Here is a 16,885-nt window from a genome sequence, read left to right as displayed (position 1 = left end):
GTGCTCCTGTTACTCTGAGGTCACAAAACGGTTTGGGGTTTTTTTGCCGAGCACCTGAATATTTTTCAAGTGTTAAGTGTCCATTTTCAGTGATATTGTTATTAAAACTGGACCATGTAAGACCATATGATGTGGACCCATTGTGTTTTCCATCTAATAGGAGCAGCAACAGGTCGCCCACAGCCCTATTTTTGCATGAAAAAGATTCAGGCGAGAAAAATGATAAATAATTCAGTGTGTTCAAAGTCCTATAGATCAATGACAGATGAAGAGAGAGAGCTTAGAGAGCTTCAACAGCAGCTTTGGATTTACTTTGGGCTGGATGGGGATAGGCCTTTTTAGGATTTAAAAATGTTTAAGGATTTTCAGGAATTTGTGAATTCTATATTGTAAAGTTCCATCTGATATTTACAAAACAGTTAATAAATACTGTGTGGTTCATCTCTAATAGTTAGTAACTAATGTTTATAAACCTTTGCAATTGCCTAATGAATGGTATTATTTGTTAAAAGTGAAATAATTATCAACTTCCTTAAATATTTTCTTTATTATTAACAGACTTCTTATAGATGATAAAAGTGGGTCTTTAACAGCAAAGTCACTCAGTTAGATATGATCATCAGCAAAAGTCTAAATCACACATGGTTTTTGCATCATTAAAAACAAAACAAATAATTATAATCATTTTTGGCTCAAACTGTGAGAAACAGTAATGACTCCAGCGTAACAGTAACCAGTAATTGTTAATGTCGTGTCTTAACTTGTGAACTGGTTAAACTTTGGCCTCTCCCCTCTCTCCCCCCTCCTCTGGCCAGCAGGTGTCTGTGTGAGGTGAAAGGCTGGGAGGAAAATAGGACCTCTGTTCTCCACTGTCCCAGCAAATGAGCTGGAAAATGAGGGGCGGGGAGTCACACCCCCTTCTCAGGACCCGCTGCACTCCTCCTTTGGCTGGTCGCTGTCTCCTCTCCCTTCGATCCGTGTTGTTTGAATACAGCTGCGTACGTATGAATTTAGCAGGGTGCTTAAACAGGCCGACGATCTGTCACTCTGCCCCCCCCCCCCCCAACCGCCTCCCCTTAACCTGACCTCACTTGACTGGCAGAGCCAAACTCACTCAGTCCTTCATTCAAACTCAATCTGCTTTCAGACCCTCTCAAAGCCTGTTTTATAGGCGAAGGCCTTGTCGACAGCTTTAAAACCCATATTCTCTCACTAATGCTACAATCGGCCAAGTGTCGGAGGATTACGCTCTCTTCATGTTGTCATTATGCTGAGTGACTTGGAGAAGTTGTTATCAGCAGTAGATGATGTGCCTGATGCTGCCTGAGATTTGAGCCCACTGTTTGATTTTTTTAAAAAAAGTAAAAGTACTAATTACGCACTGGTTAAACATCCCAATTCAAGTAAAAGTGTTTAGACATTATGAGCAAAATGTTTTTTAAGTACTAATTCTTTACAGAAATGGGGTGTGTCAGTGTTTTGATATAATATCTGGTGTTTTTGTGTTGTGATTTATGTGTATGTTGTATTTCTATAAGGTTGGAGCTATAAGGTTGAGCTCATTTAATCTACAGGCATGCATCATATTCCATGACATCATCAGGAAAATCAGCCTGTTTCCTGCTTCCCGAGGATTTATTTTTCCAGATAATCTAAGAGGGTATTAAAACATTTATTTGTTTAAGATGTAGGATTATTTTCTCAGTACATAAACAAAAAGTTTATCATTCAGTTTATCACAAACATTCAAAACCGTGCTCTCACATTAGCCAGATAAGTGGTTTTCATTGGACAGAAAGATTTGAAAAAGAGAAATTTGTAATCTTAGACACAACCAGTAACTAAAGCTAAACTGGAGAAGAGGTATAACATTTTATGAAATGGAAAATTAAAGTACAAGTACCTAAATTTTAGTGGTAGTTAAGTGAACGCACACCGCTGTTAAAATTCCGTCAGTGTACAGCTCTTTACATTTCTTCTGGTGTTTGGTGATTTTACCAGTTTCATTGTTATTCAGACTGATATCTATCAAAGAGAGTTCAGCCACCCATTCAGACTGACTTACTAGAGTATTTTAAAGGAGAATCGTTGTGTTGTTGTGTTGATGGAGCGGGATCATCGCTGTCACAGTCTGGCAGAGGGCGAACAGAATTACTACTTATATCTGACACCACTTAGATAAAGAGTTCATAATTAATTTAGCAATCTGTGATATTTATTTTCTTATCAAACTGTTTGACTGATGGGTGAGAGAGTTTTTGTTTGGCAGCAAGCAAGAACAGACTGAACTAAACTGAACTAACCTGAACTATTCCAGTAAAATCAACACCTGAATATCACACCAGAGCAAGACCTCAATTCAAATACTGAGTTTTTGTTAATAATGTTGTCTGAAACTTTAATATCAGAAGTGGTGGAATGTTACCAAGTTAGTTGTGGGTACTTTTACTGTACTTATTCTGCATTTCCACTTTCTGAGACTCTATACGTCTACTGAATTATGATTTAAAGAGAACATTTGTACTTTTTACAGCAAAACATTTGTTTGACAGCTGCAGTTATTTACAGATTGAAATATTATAATAACTAAAACATATGATTTGAAATAGTATAACACTCAAAGAGGCATTTTTATGCCTATGTTTACTTTTTACTTTTGAAGTATATCAAATAATACGTATGTACATTGAGTACACAATGTAATTCTGATTAAAATAGGTTAATTTGTGTTTAAAACAAGGTAACTTAATTATACTATGATTAATATCTCCCCACTATTCTGGCATTAAAACTAAATATCACATCAAATCTGCTCAAATCTCACATCCTGAAAAACAGACATTATAGAATCATATATTTATTTGTCAGGTAAAAGTTTTAATACCTTTTAACTACATGAACCTGAATCAGTCATAGTTAGTAAAAAGATGGCCCCGCAGCTCTGTGCTGAACAGAGAATGAATTATTGATGCCGGGCTGAAATCAAGTCGTGGCCGTCCATTTAACTCCCATTTGAAACGCGAGCTGCCATTGAAGCCTTAATGTGTGAAGAGCCACCTGTAATGACTGTCAAATACAATCTGTATCCTCCACTGGTGAGTGCGACCCCTTTGTGACCATCGGAGGAGTCCCCGGGGAGTGTGTGAAAAGTGTGTCTGCCGCATGAATGTGTGAAGTGTGTGTGTGTGTGTGTGTGTGTGTGTGTGTGTGTGTGTGTGTGTGTGTGTGTGTGTGAGCAGCCAGCAGCAGGCAGAAGGCCAGGGGCTGTTGTCTGACACTGATTTGTAAAGGGAGACAATACGGCTCATTGACCTGCCCGGCTCCACTGTCTGTTGCACATACCTCGCCCTGCCCTCCCCGGTGGCTTCGCTGCTCTTTAAACACGAGCAGCAGATTGCCACAGGCGCAGGGAGGGGAGGCCGACGGGACACAGGTTGCTTTGACAATGAGAAGCCTCGGAGGAGAGAGGGAGAGAGACAAAACTTTGATGAACACATTTACAGAGACGAGTCATCTAGAAAACCTTAAATTCAGCAGGATGTGAGGATGCGGAACAAACGAGAACTGTTGAATCAATTCCAAAAAAAAAAGATATCCTCTTTAAAAAGCTTTATTTAAAATGATTAATGTTCTTTTTATGTTACTTCAATCAGTATTTTCAGAATTGTATGCCATGAAATACCTGAAAGTGCTGTACAGATGCAGTTTATTTTTATTGTTACTGTCTTTACTTTTCTATCCTCTGATGATAAATATAAGATAAAAACACTATCAGAGGATATCAGAGGGTGTTTCTACCTACATTTTTAACTTGTGAGGATGTGAAAAACATTTGAAATACCTTAAACTCCTGGTTCCCAAACAAAATCTGTTTGCATCCCTCCCTACATCATGAATTAGTGGTTGTTACAGAGAAGTGCTACAATAACAATAATTTTCATTATGGATTAACCCGCCAATTGATTTACTGATATCCATATTCATCGTTTTTTGCATCCAGAACCTTCATGTTTGAAGAAATGTTTGGAAGATTGGAACATTCTTTCGGTCTCTTTTAGTTTCTGAAAAGTCAGAAAAGAATTCGAGAAAAACACCCAACATAATTTCTCAGAGAACAGGGTGATGTTTCCAAATACTTTGGATACCTTGATCAGCCCTTTGTTTTTAACAACATAAAAACAAAGATTGTTAATATATTATAATTTAAAACAAAAAAGTTGTAACCAGCAACTTTTGGGCAACATATAAACCACAAATCCTTGATTTAATTTAATTAACTGATTCCATTTCTAATTGCTTCAGGTCTATTTTCTTTTAAAGATTGAGTAAATGTCTAAAAAAAAACCACAATTGTGCAGAAATATGCTAATAACACTAAAAATCTCTACTGAAATCATTACAATCACATTATTCGGCCCATTGTAGTTATGTATATTAAAGAGTACATAAGTAATAAAAGGTAAAAAAAAAAAAAAAAAAGGTATCTGATTATATCAATATTAAATATAACTAAATCAACTTATTAAATATAGGTGCCCAACAATATTTACTCAGCAGCAGCAGCAGCAGGATTTAACATCCACCCAGACTCTGACATCTCTGCTCTCGTGCTCACGTTGTAAACAAACACCATCATCCTTTTGTCTTCCATTCCCATTGTCAGAGTGTGGATGTGACCTTTTCTGTCCTCTCCCTGCCTCTCGCCCCTCGCTGCCTTTTCTTTTCCTCCCTTCTCTCTTTCACTGCCGAAGACAAGCTGTTGCATCGGTCCCTGCGGGCCACTCCCTCACTTGTCTGCTCCTCTTTCCTCCTCCCCTGCCTCCCTCTCTCCCCTGCTCTCCGTCTTCCCCCCCCTCTCTCCCCACCTGTTGGAGCAATTGTTGCGCGGACCACATTGTTGTCATCTGATTATTTTATGTCGGTCACGAGGGTCCACGCCCCCTTTTTCGACGGCCTTTTTCCTTCCCCCCCTGTGTGTGCCACTCCCCTCTTTCCCTTTCCCCTGCTGGGTATAAAACTCAGAGACAAGGGTTGAGGGGTGATACTCAGCAGAGCACCACAGGAGGTCAAAACTGTTCCAACAAGGAGGATCTGCAGGGGTTCCAGCTTCCTCACGTGACAGTGGGGGGACATTAGCTGCCGCGCTTCTTTCCAAATTGGACATTAAAAAAAAGTTATTCATTTCTGACCCGGCAGCCTGTGCAGATGGATATGTCAGTGTCTCTCTGGTGTGAGGAGGTGGAGGACGAGCAGAGTCAGAACCAGAGCCAGACTGAGCGCCAGGCCCTGAGTCAGGTCACGGCCTCGTCCCAGCTGCGAGCCGCCTGGGACCCCACGGTGTCCGGGCACCGTGTGATCCAGAGGCTGCTCCACGTGGAGGAGAGGTACATGCCCTCCATGCTCTACATCACCCTCATCCAGCGGGACCCAGAGCGCAGGGAGGAGCTCGCCAAATGGGCCCTGGAGGTATGACACTCTCTCATGCTCCAGTTTCTCTGTCCCCCCCACCCTTCCCAACGTTCCTGGATGACTTATGTCATCACGGCAGCTGCGATGCTGATATCTCACATCTTTTCTCTCTCCAGGTGTGCTGTGAGTGCGGCTGCGACGAGACAGTGTTCCCCCTGTCTGTCTCCCTGTTGGATAGGTTCCTGTCTGCCTCTCTGTCCATACCCGTCTCGCCCTACTGTCTGGCCGCTGGCTGCATCCTCATCGCCTCCAAACTCACAGAGTGTGACAATGTGACCGCCGACACTCTCTGTGCTGCGGCCGAATACAGCTTTCATCCCTCCAACCTGCGGGTGAGTTGGTCGCACAGCAAGGATATTGTTTCCTAACCCTCTCCTGCTAGTGTTCTGGAAGTCTTTTCAGGCTGTCAGTCCCTCATATCATCACCATCTTGAAGGTGCATTAGATGTCAGCCCATAAACTTGGTTAACCCTCCATTTTCTTGTATAGAATATCTAGTTTTACACCCTTTTAACAGCCACTCTAAGGAGTCGTAGCAGCAGCCAATATAATCTCTTTTTTGAGGATTTTGATGTCTTAGCGTGTCAGTCAACACACCTCCAACTTTAATCTTTAAAGGGCTCCATCTAACTTTTTTTTAGCCCTAGTTATGATCATCAGCCAAAGATTTTACACTGTAAACGGGATGATAATGAGGACAGATGCCTCACAGGTTGGATCCCAAAATGATGCACAGACAGTTGGAGATGCAAGTAATATAAATACACTTAGGAAACTTACTTATTTCATTTCAAACAAGTTCAAATCTGTTCATTCATTCCATCATTATAACACTGTTATCCTCTCTGTCTCCTAAATGCATCTTTCTTGCCTCCATCAGGAAATGGAGCGTGTCATCCTTGCCACCCTCCGGTGGGACACAGCAGCAGTGACTCCGCAGGACTTCCTCCCACACTTCCTTGCCTGCGTGGAGGAGAGAGGAGATGGCGACAGAAGCGACTCCGAGAGGGAGCCGCTCTCCACCCTGCGGCGGCACAGCGACACGCTGGCCGCCATGTGTGCCTGCGACTCCCGCTTCCTGGGAGCACCACCATCACTTGTTGCTGCAGCATCACTGAACTGTGCCCTGCGAGGTCTGGGCAGCAAGAGCTCGACACAGCTGGCTGTCATGGGTGAAGCACTGGCGGAGCTCTGCCAGACAGACCTGGTGAGTAAACTCTGAGTCTGAAGCTGCAGATCTGATCAAGTTTCAGGTTTTTGTTCTTTGCGGTAGATGATGAAATATGCACAAAAAAGCTGTTTAAAGCAACTAGACTCAGAGTGCTGCTGGTTTTATATACACACTAAACACAGGAGGGGTCCAGCACCTATTACAAAAATCATTGATTTTCTTTTTTTCTTGCATCCCAGGCAGTGCTGCAGTGCTACAGTGAGATGATCGAATACGGCCTCCGACAGCGGCTGAGGATTGGGCTCCAGCAGGGCCCCATGGAGAAGGACGAGGAGGTGGAGAGCGAAAGACCCGGCACACCCACTGACATGAGAGAGATTGATTTCTAAACACGGAATCCACTGTTGCATTGAACGTGTGAATCAATCAGAACCTCTCAAGTACATCAGTCAAACTGATATAAATTGATCGTGACCTCAAAATGCTCTGACATGTTTTTATATTTTGTGAAATTATTTTATTGAGTGACTGTTAATTTATTTTTGACTTTATTTATTTGTGAACTATTTTGCAATGTGTTTTCCATGTGCCATATTCTATTAATTTTATTGTAGGCTTAGATGTGATTTTGATTGCATATTTATACCTTTAATTTATTATTGCGTGCAATTGTTGGCTCTTTTGCTGTTAATTTATTTCAATTTACTTGAGTTTGCGTTTTTGTCCTGAATTAAATATACAACAAATCTATTTTTCAAAGCAATTAAACGTTTTAAACGTGTGTACATACTCCTGTGTCCATGTATTATTCGCCATTGAGGCAATGCTATATTCACTTACTATTCACAGGCTGGTACTTTTGACCTCCGAGCTTGTGGTGGGGAAGAGAAAAGGCGTTGGTGGCTGATTTTAAGTTATCAACAATGAGCCTAAATTAGCATCACGAGTCGATGTCCCTCTGACTATCACGAACCAACGATTCTATGATAACCCCATCGCTTACTGTGGTATAGAAAGAGCACTTCAATTATTTCCGACAGTACCTGGAGGCAGCATGTTGGACTACCGCTGCATTCTCATGACGTCAATTTTATCCGACTCAAAATACAGATCGTGGTTTGAGCATTGGATCAGATATTAAACAGCTAGTTGCGGTAAGAGGGGGGCTATTTTAAGATATTCTGTGTTCGGGCAAATTTTACTTTACTCTTTTTTTTAATATCGGAGGAGTTTGACAGAAGAATTCAAAGAAAATCTTGTGATACATCGTAAAGAGGAACCACGCAGGAAGAGCTTTGCTAGACGTTTCCATAGCCTACGGTAATGGACAACCAGACCATGTTAAATCACCTGTAAAATTGCCTATAAAGAATGAACAACGTTTTAAAATGCTAAACCAAACCTTAATTCGCGTATGTCGTAGGTTTAATGTCATAGGTAATAACAACTACAGAGGGGTCCGTTTTTTGCTGAGCCCCGAACATCCACATCCGTTTTATCCATGTTTACGTTAAGCTAGTTAGCTAACAAGCTACAGCACGAACAAGACAATATATTACAATTTTTTTGTTGTTGAAATCGTGTTATATATGCCATTTAGCAAAACTCGTCTGCAACGTAATTTATCCTGTTAATTCAGCGCAAAAAAAGAGGTTTTCTTGCTCTGAAAGTGACTGCCACACCAAACCCCACTCGCGAAACCTGATACTTATGATGCCTCATCTCGGCGAGGACACACCTGTATTAAAAGTAGAAAGTTTTGACCTTTAACAAATATCTTAAGTCTCCTGGTAAATTCGGCGTACATTATACACACCAGCCAGCAACCAGTTGTACTAGAATCCAAATATTGTTGGCTGTCAGCTCAGTAATTGTTCTCAACAAATCAAATCCAGCAGAAAGTTCAAATGCGGCTGTGTTCAGGCAACTATGAACTAAACCTAGTGATATACTTTATTTGTCCAAATGTGCACATAAAGGTGGACCTTGGCAAATAAAAGGTTAAAGTGCGTTATTTTTTAATGAAGTTTGGCATACAACATGTGGTACCAGATAGTTGGAGAAATGACACTCTAAATTTTATTTCTCCCAATCGTGTGCTGCTTATTCTATTCTGTGCTAAGATTGTAGCTTTTCAGTCCAAGTTTTACATATAATATGATAGCAATATTTTCGTTGTTGTTTTCTTTTAAGGAGGATGAACTTGAAACCTGGCTGGCTGCTGCTTCTATCCATCTCTGCTGGGGTCTGGTCAGTGCCTATTGATCGCAATGCAGGCAACCAGGAAGTTAAAGAGGAAGTGCCAGAGGAGAACGGGGTAATGGTCTTACTGCTCTCAGTCCCCTGTTTGTTGTGGTTTATTTATATCACATTTTGTTCAGTTTGCTGCTGAATGACCGGTCCTTTACAACCCCTCCCCTTGCAGGACACTGGTCTGTACTACGACAGGTATCTCAGAGAGGTGATCGAGGTTTTGGAGACAGACCCTCACTTCAGAGAGAAACTGCAGACAGCAAACACGGAGGACATCAAGGTTAGCATCAGTTCCTCTCTTTACTCATACAAGAACCTTGTATTTAACATGTTCTCCTCACCCATTGTGTCTTGTGCTCTCCATCAGAATGGTCGTCTCAGTAAAGAGCTGGACCTGGTCAGTCACCACGTCAGGACTCGTCTGGATGAGCTGAAGCGTCAGGAGGTTTCTCGCCTCAGGATGCTGCTCAAGGCCAAGCTGGACAGCACCAACATACAGAGTAAGTGGACCAGATTGCATTAGATTTTAATGAAAGTCAAACCAGATCTTGTAGGTTAGTCATCATGGAAAACGAGAATCACGCAAGTTTTCTTTTTGTATCAGCAGTTCAGACGTTGCCGTATTTGACCAGCCCAGCCTGCAGTTTGAACTGTTGCCATGTTTGTGTTCACATTGCGATGCTGATACTGAAGCAATCATATATCATGACTATTGAGGTGGCAGCTGTGCAAAATAGGTCTGCATCAGTCAAGACAGTTATTCATTGTTATCACTTGATATCCTCGGTAAGTTAAAAACATACAAATGTGCAGTGAGACATTTTCAGTATCAGTTTTTGTGCATGGAAGCGGATTTTCCAAGCAGAGCAGGTGGAGGCAGCACCTGTACAAAATGCTGACATATAGAACTTTAGCCACTACTAAAAATATACACACGGATGCAAATTAGTCATGAAAGCATTGAGGACGGAATGTAGCCTCCATAAGGGCAGAGATGTGTTCAGTATGTACGGAACATAATGGAAGTCACGTGTGTCAGGTGCCTGGCATGTGTTCACTAATTTGTGTATGTGCCCTGAAGCCCTGCAGATGGACCACGCCTCCCTGCTGAAGCAGTTTGAACATCTGGATCCCCACAATCAAAACACCTTTGAGGCCAAAGACCTTGAGCTGCTCATCTCGACGGTAAGATCATACAACGCTAAATGAAAAACTGCAGAACAACCTGTTAGTGAAGGTTCTAGACACCATGAATCTTTGCTTTGTATTGTAAGTGACCCAACTTCTGAATGAAAAGAATTTAAAGTTGCTAGCCTTTCTCTGGCTCTTTTTTCCAGGCCACCAAGGACCTGGAGAACTACGACGCTGAGCGACACGAGGAGTTTAAACGCTACGAGATGCTGAAGGAGCACGAGAGACGGGAGTACCTGAAAGGCCTGGACCAGGAGAAGAGGGAGAAGGAGGAGAAGAGAATGCAGGAGCTTAAGGACAAACACCGCCAGCACCCCAAAGTCAATGTTCCGGTAGGGCACAAATACACCCACGTTGGTTTTTGAGTGGAAACAAGTAGAAGCAAAGTCAAGTTCTCTTTACATGTTTCTCCTCTATCTGCTACATTTCTCCCCACACTTCTCAGGGTAGCGTTGCTCAGCTACGGGAAGTTTGGGAGGAGACGGACGGCCTGGATCCTCAGGAGTTCAACCCTAAAACATTTTTTAAACTGCACGGTGAGTGACACCTCTTCTTTTAACTCCAGTGCTATAAATATCACACAAGTCTGATAAATAAAGTTGTCATTTGTTCTCTAATTAGATACAAATGAAGATGATGTTTTAGATGAGCAGGAGTTAGAGGCTCTTTTCACTAAAGAGGTAAGAAAAGCAAAATACACATATACATATATTTACGTATATATGTATGTAAAATACATGAATTTTTAACACTGGTGTCAGATCAGTATTTTGTATGCAGTGAAACACATGTTCAGGTATCAGTATTGATGAAACCCTGTTAAAATGCCTTGACAAAGTATCAAAAATGGGTGCTCATGTATTTGAAAACACAGCTGTTTTGTCTTGAGTTGCTGCAGACTTTTTAAAAGTAAAAGTTCAGAACTTGACAGCTGTGAAAACCCAACATCTGTTCACCTCCTTCCACCAGCTGGAAAAGGTCTACGACCCAAAGAACGAGGAAGATGATATGATGGAGATGGAGGAAGAAAGGTTGAGGATGAGGGAGCATGTCATGAAGAATGTGAGTCTCGACTTAATACTTTTATCTTTTTCCTCTTGGTGTCATCATGTGCCATGAGTCAAACCCCTTTTCTCTGTTTTTCATCACGGTATTAAAAGGTGGATACAAATAAAGATCGCCTGGTCAGCCTGGAGGAGTTCCTCAAATCCACCGAGAAGAGGGAGTTCAATAATCCCAGGGAGTGGGAGGTAAGGAGCCCTTTTGTTCACTCAATTACAATGGTATGTACATATGTTTTGTACATGTGTTAGTGTAAACCGGGAGATACAGATACAGATACACCATTCAGATAGAAAGGGAAACAACAGATATCAACATAGATACACGTAGATCATGGCTTTTACTAAAACACTGAGTCTAACATTTTAAAAACAGTGTGAATTTCCTGTATTTCATTCGTTCTCCTGCATGTCTCCTCAGACTCTAGACACCAAGCCGCTGTACACAGAGGAAGAGCTTGTGCGGTTTGAGGCCGAACTCCGGGACAAAGAAGAGGAGCTGAAGAGGAAGGCGGAGAATCTGCGTCAGGAGCAGGAGCTGCTCAAAGAGAGAGGCAAAGCCCTGGAGGCCCAGAGGAGAGAGTACCAGCAGGTAACTGTCCCGCCATGTTTGTATCATCTGAAACTGGACTAAAACATTGAATTCACTGACACAAGTGGAATCATAAAGGGGTCAAACTTGTATTGTATTAACTCAACGACTAATTTTCAACACTATAGCAGACACACGATCATAAATTTGATTGCAATTTGTCAAATTCAGGCAGTATTAGAGATGTCCCAGAGACAGAAAGAGCCGCAGGCAGCGGATGGGCAGCCTCCTGCGGGTCCTAATGGAGAACTACAGTTCCAACCAGAGGCACAAAAACCAGAAGTGAAAGGTAAATACTCTGAGATATATGTGATATATATATATATATATATATATGTGTGTGTGTGTGTGTGTGTGTGTGTATGGATCCTGTACTCATTTTTATTGAGTCAATCTCTTCTCTTCTCTCTCTCACAGAAGAAAAAGTCGCAGCTGAACACGTAGCCGAAGCTCCGAATAATCTGCCAGCAGAGCCTCCACAGAATCTGCCTATACACACTTAATGCAGCGCGCTCTGACAGCCTTAACGCACACGCACACACATACACGCACACACACGCACACACACACTATCAAGCACACACTCCGATTTGCACTGATACACATATCCAGATGGGTTCTCCGAACTCAGCTATGTGAGCTGTATGTATAAAGTGAGACAGACGTGACTTGTGAATCATGACATATTGTACTGTGTGTTCATTTCTGTGGTCTACATTAGATTAAAGATCTGAAAACAGCCGTTAGCTCTAAATGTATTTTCAGAAATCTTCAGTTTCAGTGAAGTTTTTATTATTAATGCAGGGTTTTATTTCAGTGTCAAATCATCAACACCATCAAATAAAGTTTTAACTTAAAACCTCATAACCAGATTTCTTAGAATCACATTACTCGGGGTGTCACGGACAGAAGGGGAAAAGAAACTTTTAGTGTGTTTCTTTTAGATAATGCTGAGCAGCTACAAAGAGTAGAAGTAGAAGAATTAAAAGACTGCAGAGTCAAAATGTTGAAAAACAATGTGTTTTTTAATATTATAATATGTAAGGTACTTGTACTTGAGTATTTCGATTTCCCACCATATTTCCACTTCATTACATTTTGGAGGCAGATATTCTACTTGTCCCACACGCTCGTTTAATTTGCTAACTTAAGTTGCTTGTTACTCAAAACAAACACTGATTCCACTGATGAGAAAAAATTCCTAATATCGGACCAACATTTAACTAATTTTTTTCTAATTTTAGTTTCACTTTTGATACTTAAGTACATCTATTACTAGATACTTTTAGTCAAGTTTTATTCGTATGGGTGGCTTTTACTTTTACCAAAGTCACATTTTAACATTATTTATATTTTTTAACTTAAGTAAGACATTTGGATGTATGTAACATAATATGGAGCAAAGTGGCTGTCCTGAGAATGGAGGGTGGCTGTGTGTATATATCATCTTGTGGCCTCCTCCTCCTCCTCCTCCTCCTCCGGGTCACTGTGTGTCTCTGCAGACTCTGGGGCCTGTTGTCCACTGTCATGGCTCCCCGGGGAGCCGCTGATCCTTGTTGTTGTGCCTCTGACGAGATGGCCCCCTGGCCGCCGCTCAGGACATTCCTATCAGCATTCCTCTAACCCGCTGACCCCTCGTGACCCTCGCTCTCCCCCTCCTCTCCTGGTGTCCATGCAGCTGCCTCCTGTCACTCACTTGCTGTCATATCAGCCAGATGAAGACGTCTCGAGGAAGCTGCCTGGATCATGATGTCGGTGTTGATTACGAGAGCACTTCTATTTTGAAATGAGTACAGCAGTTCCTCCATTATCATCTAATGTGATTCAGATAAAGATGAGATTTTTCTGGGAAACTTTGAGTCAGGGTTGTTCTCCCTGTATGAACTTTTAACAGGTCCATGTTGTGTCCCGTCTGCTGGTCTGCAGAGACCATCATCCACAACAGCTCTGGTTTTATCTTCCAACTGAATGTGACCAGAGGTGGCACTGAGGCTGTCAACACGCTGTCAGCAGGTCTGTTAAGACATGATGGCAGGAGGGCGTGATGCAGTGTGATCTACTGTGTATAAAGTGCTGCTCAGGGCTGTCATACTTTCACTCGGATGCTTAGAAATACTTCTTACTTGGTGGCTTCCTTGTTGTGAGACAGTGTTTCTCTCCTACATTTCACTTTAAGTTGCAGTTGCAGTAGCTGCCTTGCAGAAAGACCTTCATCCTGCTAAACACACAATTTAATGTTCTGTTGACTCTTAGTAAAAGAAGAAACAGTTACCTGGAAAGTAGCAGTGCATGACAGTGAGACAGTTTCCACTCCCTCCACTGGCAGATCTTTTTACCTATTATAAGCAAGAAACACATTTCATACTTATTTTTAGTGGTATTTTTGCCCCATTTGTAAACACAATATACATAAGTTTTTAAACTAAGATGTTGCACGATGAAACAATAACTTGTGCCACAGTGAAAGAAACATTCTGCTGTGACAGTAGCTTTGCTTTTGATATTTAAGATTCTGCTGCGGCAACACAACTTCAGTCGAATCTATTTGCAGGATTTGTATATTTAATGGAGCACATAAGAACAAGAGCTGCTTGGCTTTACTGTGACACAAACAAACACTGTAATTCAGTCAGTGTTTCCTCCTCATAGAACTGACTGAAGTGCTTTTAACCTCTGTGATGCCGTTTCGACCCTCAGGCCTTCTTTCAGATCAACAACCTGATCTTGTTGATCTCAAAGACGCCCAGAGGCCTGAAACCTCACCACATTAAAGAGAAGACAGCCGATGGATCAAGAGTTTACAGATGAAGTTGTTATTTGAGGTTAGCTTGTTGTAAGGTGCTGGCAGGTAATGTTTAATATTTACATAACTTATTCAACTGAACTTATTATTTAGCTAACTCATTTTTTAGGCTGCTCTGATTGGTAATTATTCAGATAGTATTACAATAGTAATAGTACGACAAATAAAAAGACAGAAAACTGAGCAAAAGTAGAGAAATAACAAGAACAGCAGCATGAGTCTTTCTTTCTTTCTTTCTTTCTTTCTTTCTTTCTTTCTTTCTTTCTTTCTTTCTGCCTGTCTGTCTCCTGATCTACCTTATGAACAGATTTAATTTTGATGCACTTTGATTCTCCTGCACATCAGCCTCTGTGGGGAGGAACATTACGTCACCGCTAGCACACCTCCTCCTCCCCCCCTGCGACCTCGGGGTTTAAGACCCGCCTCCCCCAAATTCTGATTGGCCGACAGACGAAAGCCTTTAATGACCAGTGATGGTGACTAGTAAACTTTTACCGGCATGAGCACCAGGTCATTTAATCAGGAGGAAGAAATTTGTCTTTTTTTTTTTTTTTATTCTTGTCATTATGGAGGAAACAATTGAGCCCCACAATAAACCTCATAGATCCACAAGATTACTCATAGTTATGTAAACTTAACAAAAGCCCAAATTATGGTCATTTCTACGTTATTAATGGTTGAACGTGACCTTCCTCACAGTCTCAAGTTTCACAGAAAAACACATCTATCCACGATGTTTGCCTGAAATCAAGACATTTGGCCCAAAACCTTGTGATAGCAGTTCATTGCAGTCCCCTGCTTGAAGCACCAGAGGGCGCAATTGTTTAATTAATTTGTCAAGTTTTCTCACAGCAGGAATAAATGAAGGAATCAGAGTTCATGTAAATCTGCTCTGATGATGCACATTTGTTCAGTTTTTAAAGGTGGAAAACTACAACAAAGTGCAGTTAGAGGTGAGTGTGAGGATGTGACAGGTGTGTGTGTGTGTGTGTGTGTGTGTGTGTGTGTGTGTGTGTGTGTGTGTGTGTGTGTGTGTGTGTGTGTGCTGACAGCCGGTGAGAGCTTGTTTCTTTAAGACCCAGCATCTCACCGAGGAGGAGAGATGAGGAAAGATAAATGATGGGAGGTCGTCAAGTGACACGGAGACACCCGGAAGAGGGACAGAGGCACGTTTAACTGTCTTCAGAATAAAGTTTTAGCTTCATGTTTTAGGTAATTTAAATAATCAGTTTATCAGTTACTTGTATTTTTTGTATGAATACAAAATACATACAGAAGATGAATATGCATGTTAATGTGAAGTCAATATAGGTCTTATTAGTCGGGCAAATCACTTCCTTAACTATTGTGGCTCTAAACCAAAGCTACTCACAAAGAGGTTCAATATGTGTAGCTGCATGTAGTTCAGCCATGTCCCCTCTTATATTTAAATAGTTTTAGACGACTGAGGTGACGAAGAGGAGGTTTATCTCTCTGTTAAAATTCCAAGATTAAAAAGTAACTACAATTTCTAAGTCTCTCAGCAGCTGCAGCTGTAGATCGGATCTGATGTTTTACCCTTTATTCAGTAAAACCACCAGACTCAGACAGATGCTTTTATAAAAGCTCAAAGTGAGAACACATCTAGAAATTCTGATAGATATATCCAATCTGATATTCATTAGATGTTTTATCCAGATAGTTAGGTTTAGTTGTCACATAGGTAAGACAGGAGTCATCATTAATAAATGGTCCATTTATAATTAGTTAAACATTTGTTAATCTTATTTTCCTGTTAAAGAACAATGAAATGCTTCACAAATCATTTGTTAAGATAAAACTGATGCTGTTTAGAATGCTTTACAATTGCTTAATAAAAGGTTTATAAAGCATTTCGATGCTTAGCACCTGCAATGTAGTTATTATGTAATATTTGTAATAATTAAATCATAAATATACCATTTGGGATGTTAAAGGTGAAATATATGAGAGCCAGCCACCACGGCCCGGAGCTAGCTGGTTAGCATGCTAACTTCAGTAGATATCTCTTTATTCAACATGACACAAAGACACCATGTCATCAAAACTGGTATGTATTCACATTCTGCTGATCAGTTTTTAAATATTTTCAACACAAATTCTTACTTATTGTCCCATTAATGATGCATATGAGTATGTGTATATACTAAGATAAATATTCAATGGTTAAAACTATTTGTAAAGTAGGCTATTAAAATGCTGAAGTAAAATAAATGCTAATGTGTTCCACTTTCATTTTCGTGTATGAAAAAGGAAAAGTAGGGATAACCTAAAATAAAGTTTATTATTATTACTATTATTGTTGCTGTTGTTGTTGTTGTTGTTGT

The 16,885-nt window shown here is 40.9% G+C and overlaps 2 protein-coding genes across 3 annotated transcripts; both read left to right on the top strand.

Annotated features, from left to right (window-relative positions):
* Positions 1 to 3,062: 3,062 nt before the first annotated feature.
* Positions 3,063 to 7,403, top strand: ccndx (cyclin Dx). The gene is made up of 5 exons (XM_037088633.1): positions 3,063 to 3,095; positions 5,197 to 5,466; positions 5,586 to 5,801; positions 6,350 to 6,676; positions 6,880 to 7,403. Exons 1-5 carry the CDS (start codon positions 3,063 to 3,065, stop codon positions 7,027 to 7,029), a joined length of 996 nt encoding a protein of 331 aa, XP_036944528.1. The 3' UTR covers positions 7,030 to 7,403.
* Positions 7,404 to 7,673: 270 nt separating this feature from the next.
* On the top strand, positions 7,674 to 12,604 carry nucb1 (nucleobindin 1). 2 transcript variants are annotated; one of them, XM_037090186.1, is made up of 13 exons: positions 7,674 to 7,794; positions 8,834 to 8,957; positions 9,066 to 9,173; positions 9,261 to 9,393; positions 9,975 to 10,078; positions 10,231 to 10,416; positions 10,530 to 10,620; positions 10,706 to 10,764; positions 11,054 to 11,146; positions 11,245 to 11,334; positions 11,567 to 11,737; positions 11,909 to 12,026; positions 12,155 to 12,604. In XM_037090186.1, the coding sequence occupies exons 2-13, from the start codon at positions 8,838 to 8,840 to the stop codon at positions 12,238 to 12,240; spliced, it is 1,359 nt and encodes a 452-aa protein (XP_036946081.1). In that variant the 5' UTR covers positions 7,674 to 7,794; positions 8,834 to 8,837; the 3' UTR covers positions 12,241 to 12,604. The 2 variants fall into 2 exon arrangements, with proteins under 2 accessions (XP_036946081.1, XP_036946079.1); XM_037090184.1 differs by having other exon boundaries at positions 7,727 to 7,960.
* Positions 12,605 to 16,885: the final 4,281 nt, after the last annotated feature.

This window comes from Acanthopagrus latus, chromosome 23, assembly GCF_904848185.1.
Source record: "Acanthopagrus latus isolate v.2019 chromosome 23, fAcaLat1.1, whole genome shotgun sequence".
NCBI classification, from domain to species: domain Eukaryota; kingdom Metazoa; phylum Chordata; class Actinopteri; order Spariformes; family Sparidae; genus Acanthopagrus; species Acanthopagrus latus.
Note: the sequence above shows the minus strand (reverse complement) of the source record. Positions and strands in the feature narration are given on the sequence as shown.